At 40.0% G+C, this 12,005-nt stretch overlaps 1 protein-coding gene across 4 annotated transcripts in view; it reads left to right on the top strand.

The window, feature by feature from the left end:
- Nucleotides 1–12,005, top strand: part of wdfy3 (WD repeat and FYVE domain containing 3) — a 306,723-nt gene that overhangs the window by 217,888 nt on the left and 76,830 nt on the right. For all 4 annotated transcript variants that reach the window (XM_060907259.1, XM_060907258.1, XM_060907257.1 and 1 more), the window contains 4 exons: nucleotides 1,930–2,109; nucleotides 2,183–2,416; nucleotides 2,654–2,753; nucleotides 2,863–3,023. In XM_060907259.1, coding sequence (XP_060763242.1) covers nucleotides 1,930–2,109; nucleotides 2,183–2,416; nucleotides 2,654–2,753; nucleotides 2,863–3,023 — 675 coding nt within the window. The remainder of the gene's footprint in view (nucleotides 1–1,929; nucleotides 2,110–2,182; nucleotides 2,417–2,653; nucleotides 2,754–2,862; nucleotides 3,024–12,005) is intronic.

Below are 12,005 nucleotides of genomic sequence, written 5' to 3'. Positions count from 1 at the left end.
GTAAAATTGATTTACATATAAAATAACTACATCATGAAGAATTAAAGCCCCTCCTTCACAGATGAGTGAAAATATTGAACAAATTTCCTCTTTTTGATTGCTTGGGTTAAAAATGCCAAGTTATGATGATGACCGAATTGATTTCACTTAAATATGAATAATATGATACATTTTGGGTATTTGATATGGCGAAATAGGACACAATGGAAAAATCAAGAACACACCGGAAAGATGAGAATAACGGCGCTGGTAAAAGAACAGCGACTGTACCGGCTGAAGGTCGCGCGGGTCTCTGCTGCGGCGCGCAAGCAACGGGACATCACTACCGCACCGGACGGAGCGCGAGGCGGGGGCGGGGCAAAATGACCTGGCCGTAGATTCTATCAAAAGTTCGATCTAAATTGACCATGGTTGCAAAATATTGGCCAAAAATACGCCAACACTACAAAATATGAAAGTAAGATGAAAAAGAAACATTCTGTTGCCTTATACTGCCAGACTAAAACAAAATAAAACTGTCAAAACTCACCTTTTCAGTGATAACGTCCGAACAGATCACCCGCATAACAAAGACCGCAAATGGAAGCACGATCAACTTCTAACTGTTGGAGTGGAAAATTCCATTCTACACATGCAAATTGTTAATGTGTCCCCTTCCCCGCACACAAATAACATGCTACGGTAAAAAATAGACCACAACTCATTTTATAGCTCAGAAATTCATACAAGACCAGCTACCATCGTAACATATTCCGTAAGAAACATATTCTATACCTAACTTTCAGCTTTCGTTTTAAAAAACAAAATCACAGATTTATAGCTAAATTTTTATATGGCGTAGTGATTTTAAGTTACTACTTTTGGTGAGGTCGTGACCTTGACCCTGAGGCTTTCCGTTTAGATCAAAACACACGATTGTATTGGTTTTGGGTCTGCGGAAAATGGAGTTACAGCGGTGATCAAATATTTTGCATGATGCTTTATTACGGTTATGATTATTCTGTGAGCGCACCAATCCTTAGGTGTATAAAGTTACAACTTAAAATACAATTAGTGATAACTGTAGACTTTTCAGTGGACTACAACCTTTTTAAGGGAACGCAATGTAATCAACCATTTATCATGTCCCAGATCAAGCCGCCATTTTTCCACAAATTTGCAGAATTTTTTGCCAAATTCTGAATAGAGTATTCACATCAGAGATTTAGTTTTATCTGTATTATTTCTTTCATCATTTTATTTCAAATTAAAACCAACATCACCATTCAAGACCATATAGTTTATTGACTGAGTATATTTAGTGGGGTACCCCCGCAGTACCCAGTTTCTGAGACAGATATATATAATAGATAGATAGTATGTGTATGTATGTATGTGTATATATATATATATATATATATATATATATATATATAATAGAGTATATATGTAAAAATCTCTTACTGACTACTTATGTATTATAATAATTTAGAACCTACTACATGATGATAAACTCATGTTCAGGTTATGTCAGTGTTCAGAGGATAACATTTTCATCAATCAGTCAAAAAACAAAAATGGTTTGCACTGTTAATGCAAAATATTAAATATTAAAATAAACCAACATTTAGTGTCTTGGAGATTAAATTCGTAAATAGAAAGGAAAACCACACACACACACACACACACACACGAACTTAGCACTGATAATCGGAAAACAAAGTGGAGTTTAAAACTATAACAGCAGAATGAAGTAATGTTTAAAACTATTTTTGATCACAGATAACCTATTTATTGCCATTTATTTAAAAAATAAAATTTTATGTGAAATTATTTTTGACAGTATGAGGAACTGGATCCTGAATTTAATTCCTTTCTTCTAGTTAAAATATTTCTGTGTGTTCCTGTTTCATGCTCAGTTACTACTTTTTTTTTTGTGTGTGTGTGTAGCCTTGGCAATCGGAAGAGGAAGGCTCTTGGCTCAGGGAATACCCCGTCACACTGATGCAGTTTTTCCGTTACCTCTATCATAATGTGCCCGACCTGGCACCCATGTGGCACAGCCCAGATTTCCTGTGTGCCCTCGCGGCTGCCGTCTTCCCCTTCAATATCCGACCCTACTCTGAGATGGTATGGTCCCCTTTTCAGCTTTGTCACATGTAATGCAGAGATTTCTTTCATTCATTCTCAACCTTGATCTCAGGTCAGTGATTTGGATGATGAAGCCGGCTCACCAACTGAAGAATTCAAAGCCTTCGCAGGAGACACGGGCATGAACCGCAGTCAATCCGAGTACTGTAATGTGGGCTCCAAGACCTACCTGACCAATCACCCAGCCAAGAAGTACGTGTTCGATTTCATGAGAGTGTTGATCATGGAGAACCTGTGCATGATTCCTGCCAGCAAGCAGACGCCCATTTTAGACCTGCTGTTGGAGGTGAGATTACAAACTGAATAGGTGCTTATGTCTGTTTTGCTCTAACATGTGAGAAAAATACACTTAGTTGTGATTCAAACTCATTATAAAGACAGACTCCATTAGTTCAGCTCTGTTAACACACTGCAGATAAAGTAGCACACGTGCGTTAGTGTTCCAAAGACTGTAATTTTAATATTTAAAATATTTGTACAGTGAGCATTTGTGTGCCAAGACTGATGTGACATTTGTTTCCAGTCCTCTCCCGAACGCTCGACCAGAACCCAGCAGAAGGAGTTCCAGTCCTATATCCTGGATGGTGTGATGGAACATCTCCTTGCTGCTGATGTGCTTCTCGGTAAGGATTTCATTCGAATTGCAAGTACATGCTGAACCTACCATAACCCACCGTTCAGCTTGAAGAAAATTATTCAGCGCACTCTCATGGTGATGAACTTTTCCCACAGGAGAAGACGCATCCATGCCCATCACAACTGGGGGAAATTACCAGGTCCTGGTCAACAACGTGTTTTACTTTGCTCAGCGGGTGGTGGACAAACTGTGGCAGGGCATGTTCAACAAGGAGTCCAAACTGGTGGTGGAGTTTATAGTGCAGCTGATCAGCCAGGTGATCAACAGTGATAAAGAACTCAACATGCTTCATTTCTGAATTTCAATATGGGAACATTTTGTACAGTCTTCACATATACAGTGGGGCAAAAAAGTATTTAGTCAGTCACCAATTGTGCAAGTTCTCCCACTTAAAAAGATGAGAGAGGCCTGTAATTTTCATCATAGGTACACTTCAACTATGAGAGACAGAATGGGGGAAAGAATCCAGGAAATCACATTGTAAGATTTTTAAAGAATTTATTTGCAAATTATGGTGGAAAATAAGTATTTGGTCAATAACAAAAGTTCATCTCAATACTTTGTTATATACCCTTTGTTGGCAATGACAGAGGTCAAACGTTTTCTGTAAGTCTTCACAAGGTTTTCACACACTGTTGCTGGTATTTTGGCCCATTCCTCCATGCAGATCTCCTCTAGAGCAGTGATGTTTTGGGGCTGTCGCTGGGCAACACGGACTTTCAACTCCCTCCAAAGATTTTCTATGGGGTTGAGATCTGGAGACTGGCTAGGCCACTCCAGGACCTTGAAATGCTTCTTACAAAGACATTCCTTCGTTGCCCGGGCGGTGTGTTTGGGATCATTGTAATGCTGAAAGACCCAGCCACGTTTCATCTTCAATGCCCTTGCTGATGGAAGGAGGTTTTCACTCAAAATCTCACGATACATGACCCCATTCATTCTTTCCTTTACACGGATCAGTCGTCCTGGTCCCTTTGCAGAAAAACAGCCCCAAAGCATGATGTTTCCACCCCCATGCTTCACAGTAGGTATGGTGTTCTTTGGATGCAACTCAGCATTCTTTCTCCTCCAAACACGACAAGTTGAGTTTTTACCAAAAAGTTCTATTTTGGTTTCATCTGACCATATGCCATTCTCCCAATCCTTACTGGATCATCCAAATGCTCTCTAGCAAACTTCAGACGGGCCTGGACATGTACTGGCTTAAGCAGGGGGACACGTCTGGCACTGCAGGATTTGAGTCTCTGGCAGCGTAGTGTGTTACTGATGGTAGCCTTTGTTACTTTGGTCCCAGCTCTCTGCAGGTCATTCACTAGGTCCTCCCGTGTGGTTCTGGGATTTTTGCTCACCGTTCTTGTGATCATTTTGACCCCACGGGGTGAGATCTTGCGTGGAGCCCCAGATCGAGGGAGATTATCAGTGGGCTTGTATGTCTTCCATTTTCTAATAATTGCTCCCACAGTTGATTTCTTCACACCAAGCTGCTTACCTATTGCAGATTCAGTCTTCCCAGCCTGGTGCAGGTCTATAATTTTGTTTCTGGTGTCCTTTGACAGCTCTTTGGTCTTGGCCATAGTGGAGTTTGAGGTTGTGGACAGGTGTCTTTTATGCTGATAACGAGTTCAAACAGGTGCCATTAATACAGGTAACGAGTGGAGGACAGAGGAGCCTCTTAAAGAAGTTGCAGGTCTGTGAGAGCCAGAAATCTTGCTTGTTTGTAGGTGACCAAATACTTATTTTACCGAGGAATTTACCAATTAATTCATTAAAAATCCTACAATGTGATTTCCTGGATTCTTTCCCCCCATTCTGTCTCTCATAGTTGAAGTGTACCTATGATGAAAATTACAGGCCTCTCTCATCTTTTTAAGTGGGAGAACTTGCACAATTGGTGGCTGACTAAATACTTTTTTGCCCCACTGTATGGGTACAAATTATTGTAACACCAAGGGGTTCATCTTTCAGGTCTTAGTTCACAAAGAGCTGTGATCTATCTGTCTGTCTGTCTGTCTGTCTGTCGACTGACGGTATAGCTAGTAGAGCAGATATTAATTCACTTTCTTGTTTCATATGATTAAAGGTAGCCTGCCATTCAGATTTGTCACGTTTAGGTCATAAAAATAATTTTCCCTGATACCCAATTATTATTATTATTATTATTATTTTTTTTTTTAGTGGACCAAAAGCTACTGAATTCAAATCGCAGACTTGAGTTGATTATTTTTTTTCCTAAAAGAACAATTAATGAATTTAGAGCCATGTGGCCCTAAATTCTCTGCCTTTTTTTTTTTCCTGCTTCACTATGACCTCATTCAAGATATTACGTCATGCATCATAAGGTGTGCTTTGCCCATTCGCGGGGAAATACAAATTTGAAACAGAAGTGTGCGAATGAAACGTGAAAGGCCGACTACAGTAACGGAAAGCGAGAAGAAAAGACGTCATGTTGCGAAGGAAAGGAAACGTAGGACCAAACCAATAAATATCGGCGGTCAGCGAGCACCTCGGTGTGATCAGCTGTTCGTTTAGCGACAGAATGATGGAACTGTCAGTGCATGGATCACGGTAAACCTGTAGATGGCAACACCGTGGATGCCAGCTGCCGTAAAACTCGCAAGATGAAGACGACAGCAGCGATTCAAGTAAGCGTGCGCATGCGCACACGGACTTCCTCTGTCTGCTTAACTGCGCGAAGCTAGCAATTTCATGCACATTATTTGCTAGGGAATTTCCTCAGGTTGAATAACTTCCCAGCCACAGAATGTTTTTTTAAGATATTACAAAAATAAACATACATCACAATGACCAAATTTCAGAGGGAACTAAATTTCACCGATTTTATGAAATTGAAAGGCCGTGTACTTTTAATCCTTTTTTTTTTTTTTTTGACATTCTCACCAAGCATAACAGATAAAGTTGCTTATTTACATGCTGTATCATTTTTAGTACCACAAAGAAATTGTCACACTGCTGATAAGTGTCCCAGTTCAATTTGGGCTGCTGATATCTGATACTGATTTGATCTGTGGGAATGCATCCTTAATACTGAAGCATTATTCTTGGGTCCCAGAGCTCAATGTATAGAGTTGTAGTAATGATTTACGTTAAGATTCCTTTATCTAACTGTTCCTTTAGCTACCTATTTACTGCATTATTTCACATTAGCAAATGACACGTCTGTATTTATAAAGGATAAGCAGTGTTCGCAAAAATGCTAAGTAAGATGAGATAAACTTTATATATCCTGAATAAAATTCTTGAAAGTGTAAATGATGGCTGCATACTCCTGCGCTCATGTCCACTTAAATTAGCATCAGCTCCTGCTGAACTCTTCTACTGTTCTCCAATATCAATAATTTTATACTAAAAATAGTATAAAAAGATTTTGCTTTAGCCTCAATTCTGGATTTTGCCAGTTAAGGCCACACCAATTTAATTAGTTGGTTCTCGGATTTTTTCAGGAAAAATATGAAGCGAGCGAGCGAAATAAAAAATAAAATTAAAAAAATGCTCTGATGGTAAAATTAGCGGTGGGAATAGAGGGCTTTCATAATAGAGAAACAAAACAAAGACAATACATTATTGTTACACATTTCATATGGCTCTTTTAATAGCTTATCTTACAGTATTTCCACCCATATCCATTAAGGATAATTGAAAAAAGTCTGAAACAACAGTCTTCATTTTTTCCTTTTATTTGTGTAAACAAGCCCCCAAGGGGAACTTGGACAACTGTGCCTGACAAGTCAGAATGCCATCTCTCTGCACGTCTTTTATCAGGCAAACCAGTAAACAGAGGCTAAATAAACCAGAGCTTTCCACAAGCGCCGGCTGCCAGCCATACAGCCGACTACACAATTAAATCCAGCCGGCTACTTTAATGACTTATTTTTGTAGCCCACAGGCTCTAAATATTAATTTTTGATTTTAATAAAATTAAATGTTTATCTAAAGGACTGACGATGTCAAACTGAACCGCACTCATTTAAGTTGTGATTCGCGCTGTTTGTACCGATAATAACCACAAATTCCCCGCCGATTTCGTTGATCAAGGGAGAGTAACTCATCCGCGGCCCCGACATGCGGTGTGTTTGCGCGCGCACTCGGCGGAGGCAGTAGTGTGTCGGAGGGAACAGAAGCAGAGATAACGCTTATTTTGTCTCCGGTAAACCAGTCTTCTCTCGTTCAATTACGTGCTGGCATCAAAAGACACCGTTGGTTGTAAATGAAAGCAAACTGAGTCATTGGAGTGTATTTTCATACACAAATGGAGAAATGTTCGCTGAGTGTTTAATTGTGCAGCCCCACTGCAGACCGTTGTCGTTGTTAATTCATAGCATGCTCAGTTGCGTGAATGTGTCATGCACCGAAAATAAGAGATTTACAAGCCAGGAACGCCTCATGATGCAATACGCAAGAAAAGAAAGAAGATTTACTGCCATTTTACTTTGTATTTGAGTAAAGTGAATAAATAAATGGTCTGTGGAAAATACATTTAATCCTGGGAACTGCGTGCACAGGAGTTTATTTTGTGTTTACTCCCCCCAGCTGGCTACTTATTTGTCATGGCTGGCTAGTATGAGCCTTAGTGGAAAGCCCTGTAAACGATTGAATTACAGTCAATTGAACATGTACAGTGCACAGGAAAAAAGATTTGACCAGGAGTAGGCGACTTCTGATGGCTAAATACTTCGAATGATTTTTTGTTTGCCCCTCACATCAATCAATGAAATATATAAATCAAACCCACCTCCACAGAGTTGTTGTCCAGGTTGGCACATCGCAGGGTAACAAGCTCACGGCATCTTGACAACTGTGCAGAGTTTTCCCCCTCTTGAATTTCGACACACCTGTCAAGGATTTTACGCTTCTGTTTGCTGAATATCCTAACAATCACAAACACAGGCTTTGCAGGATTCCCCTCCACAGGCATGTTTCTTCCACAAGCCTTTATCTAAAGTGAAAGGGGCGATTTGATTGGTTTTTGACGTCACGTGACCTCAACCTGCAGTCTTCAGTATTTTGAACCATCAGCCACGATGTTTTTCTGTTGGTGGGAGTTTGATTTCGATTTTATTTTTTTCATTTTGCATTTTCTTCAAGCGGCGATTCCGAGAACCATCTAATCAAATTGGTGTGGCCTAACAACTATCAACATGTTAGTTGGGTTCATACTGATAGATATATCTATCCACATTCACCAGATATGAGCAATCACGCACTCTGATTGGCTACTCTACTACTAGGCTATCAGCTCATATACTGTACCGTGATTAGAGAGAAACAAAATGGCAGAGCGTTTTGCTGAACCAACTGAAATAAAAACTCTACTCAGAAGCAACACCCGTAAAAAAAATAGAAAAAAAGCAACAAAATATGCAATAAAATTATTTGATGGTAAGAATGTTTTGTTTGTTTTTTCAAGAATTATTATAGCATTTTTCACACATTGCTACTGTCATTTCGTCGGCTTGTTTATGTTCTTAGTCTTTAATCGTTAAAATTTGTTGGGTTTTTTTAGACTGGTTCAAAAGCTCAAAGAAAAATTAAATTAGAATATTTTATTATGCATGTATGAAATTTGTCACGTGTCCACTAAGCAGAAATTATTTTGTTGGATGTTTTGTACAAAGTTTTAGGCCCACTTTACATGGGGACGGTCTGAAACAAAAACGCAAAAGTCCGTTTTCGTTCTCACTTTTTTCCGTGTCTACACGACCGTTTTCAAGGAGGAAATCTGCGTCTATACGGTGACGCATAAATGTGTGGAATTCAATTGGATGTGCATGCCAGGCGGCTAGGTGGTGCTGTGAAAGACCTCCGCTATGTCTGCACGCATGCGCGACGTCTTCCGTCTTGTCTGATCTGCACCGCGAAAACTTTGACTACTCTGGCTATGGTAAGTAAGAAAGTCAGTAAAAAAGTAAGAGCATACTATACCCGCCTCTGTTCATTAACGGTATATGTGCAGATTCGGTATAGATGTTCGAAGGACTCCTGGACGTTTATTAAAGCTGCCAGAGCAGCTTGAAGGTCCGTTGGATCGATGTAATCAGACATGCTCTTACTTTTTTACTTACTTTCTTACTTCCCGGGCTGGCGTGTACAGTATATGACATATGTATGACGTAAACGCGTACCCGACGTGAGCAGATCCGAGCAGAGTTTCGCGTATTGGGTAGTTTAGACGGATATGCAACGGGGGCTGTTTTTAACTTATCCACTCTGGAAGGCGTTTTCAATTTTTTCCGTTTTTCAGCCTCGGAAACGCCGTCCCCGTGTAGACGAAAGGCACTTCCGATAAAATATTTAGTCGTTTTTACCCAACAGCGTTCTCGTGTAAACGGGCCCTTATTTATCAAATTTGCCCAAAATAAAAATGCTCTGTTTTTTCTCAAAATCCAGTGAATGTGGATAGAATAAAACAGTTATTCCACTCACTCTCGTTGTACATGGCTTATAGCCAACTCGGTGCTACGCGCCTCGTCAGCTGTCAGCTCGTGTACGACGAGATTGAGTGGAATAACCGTTAAACATACAGTACCAGGCAAAAGTTTGGACACGCCTTCTAATTCCATGTTTTATCTTTATTTTTATTAATTAAAGTCACTTCACTTTAAAGTAATGATGGATGTCGTTGCTCTTTACTTAGTTGAGCAGTTCTTGACATAATATGGATTACTACAGTTGTGGAATAGAGCTGTTTACTGTATGTTTTTATAATTTGTGCATTAATAAGACAAGAAATTGCACTAACTTTTGACGAGGCACCTGTTAGTTGAAAAGCATTCCAGGTGACGACCTCATGAAGCTGGTTAAGATAACGCCAATAGTGTGTAAAGTGTCAAGGTAAAGGGTGGATACGTTGAAGAATCTACAATATGAAATGCGCTTTTTTTTTTAAACACACTTTTTTGTGTTTGTTTACCACATAATTCCATTTATTTTTTTCGCGGTCCAAATCCTGCGCTCTGATTGGCTGGGAAGCGGGTCCGTATCCTATGGTACGGACTCTGGTTACGGACCTCTGGTGACTCGCTTGTTCACAACAAACAACATAGTAGCATTTTTTGTCAACATTTATCCTTTTTTTTTTATAAATAAGATTTATTTAAAAGATTATCAAAAACCTTATACATGTTTTCCAGCATTTCTCAGGAGAATAGCATTAATTTTACAGCATGGATAGCGATAACGACAGTGTTCACAGCGAAAGCGAGTTTTACTACCCTGAGGAAGAAGAAATAAAATAAAACATTTCAGGAGAAAGCTAAAAACCTCTAACTGTTGCTAACGCCGAGCAAAAACATGGCTGAATCCTGAATGACTCAATTTTGTATAAATAGGGGACTACATAGGCGGCAAAATATTTTTTTTTCCTGCCATGGAAGTGCACTTGTATACCGAGGAGGAAGCCATTTGCATTACAGCCGTAAATGAGGATTCAAAATGGCGGCTTGGTTCAGTTTTCCCTTTCGGGCGCTCTCGTTTTCTGTTAGAATTTGGTAAAGAAAAAAATGTATATATTATTTACCAGCTTAAGGTCGGTCCGTATGGTGAAATACCGTGACTTTGGCCCAGAGGGCCTCGCTCAGTACTTTCAAGACCTCAGTCACGGTATTTCACGATACGGACCTCCCAGCTGGTAAATAACATGTATACGTTCCATAAGTTATTTCAGAGTTTTGGTCTCTTCAGTATTGTTCTACAATGTAGGAAACACAAAATACAGAAATGATTTTGTGCTGCTGCCACGTGATTGGCTGATTTACATAATTGCGTGAATGAGCAGGTGTTCCTATTAAAGTGGATAGTGAGTGTCTATACAGTGCCTTGAAAAAGTATTCATACCCCTTGAACTTTTTCACATTTTTTCCACCTTACAACCACGAACTTAAAAGTTTTTTATTGAGATTTTATGTGATAGACCAACACAGAGTAGCACTTAATTGTGAAGTGAAACGAAAATGATAAATGGTCTTCAAAATTTTAAACAAATAAAAATCTGAAAAATGTGGTGTGCATTAGTATTCAGCCCCCTGTACTCTGATACCTCTAAATACAATCCAGTGCAATCAATTGCCTTCAGGAGTCATCTAATTAGCTAATAGAGTCCTACTGTGTGTAATTTACTCTCAGCATAAATACACTTGTTCTGTGAAGGCCTCAGTGGTTTGTTAGAGAACACTGAAGAACAAACAGCATCATGAAGACCAAAGAACTCACCAGACAGGTCAGGGATAAAGTTCTGGAGAAGTTTAAAGCAGGGTTAGGTTATAAAAAAATATCCCAAGCTCTGAACATCTCAAGAAGCACTGTTCAATCCATCATTCAAAAATGGAAAAAGTATGGCACAACTGCAAACCCACCAAGACATGGCCGCCCACCTAAACTGACAGAGCGAGCAAGGAGAGCACTGGTCAGAGAAGCAGCCAAGAGGCCCATGATCACTCTGGAGGAGCTGCAGAAATCCACAGCTCAGGTGGGAGAATCTGTGCACAGGACAACTATAAGTAGTACACTCCACAAATCTGGCCTTTTTGGAAGAGTGGCAAGAAGAAAGCCATTGTTGAAAGACAGGCATAAGAAGCCATGTAGGGGACACAGCAAACATGTGGAAGAAGGTGCTTTGGTCAGATGAGACCAAAGTTGAACTTTTTGGCCTAAATGCAAAGCGCTATGTGTGGCGGAAAACTAACACTGCTCATCACCCTGCACACACCATCCCCACTGTGAAACATGGTGGTGGCAGCATCATGCTGTGGGGATGCTTTTCTTCAGCAGGGACAGGGAAGCTGGTCAGAGTTGATGGGAAGATGGATGGAGCTAAATACAGGGCAATCCTGGGAAGGAGATTCACCTTCCAGCAAGACAATGACCCTAAACATACAGCCAGAGCTACAATGGAATGGTTTAGATCAAAGAATATTCATGTGTTAGAATGGCCCAGTCAAAGTCCAGACCTAAATCCCATTGAGCATCTGTGGCAAGACTTGAAAATTGCTGTTCACAGACGCTCGCCATCCAATCTGGCTGAGCTTGAGCTATTTTGCAAAGAAGAATGGGCAAAAATTTCAGTGTCTAGATGTGCAAAGCTGGTAGAGACATACCACAAAAGACTTGCAGCAAAAGGTGGCTCTACAAAGTATTGACGTGGGGGGCTGAATACTAATGCACATCACATTTTTCAGATTTTTATTTGTTTAAAATTTTGAAGACCATTTATCATTTTCGTTTC

This window comes from Neoarius graeffei, chromosome 24 (genome assembly GCF_027579695.1).
Source record: "Neoarius graeffei isolate fNeoGra1 chromosome 24, fNeoGra1.pri, whole genome shotgun sequence".
NCBI classification, from domain to species: Eukaryota; Metazoa; Chordata; class Actinopteri; order Siluriformes; family Ariidae; genus Neoarius; species Neoarius graeffei.
This window is presented reverse-complemented; position numbering and strand designations above follow the sequence as displayed.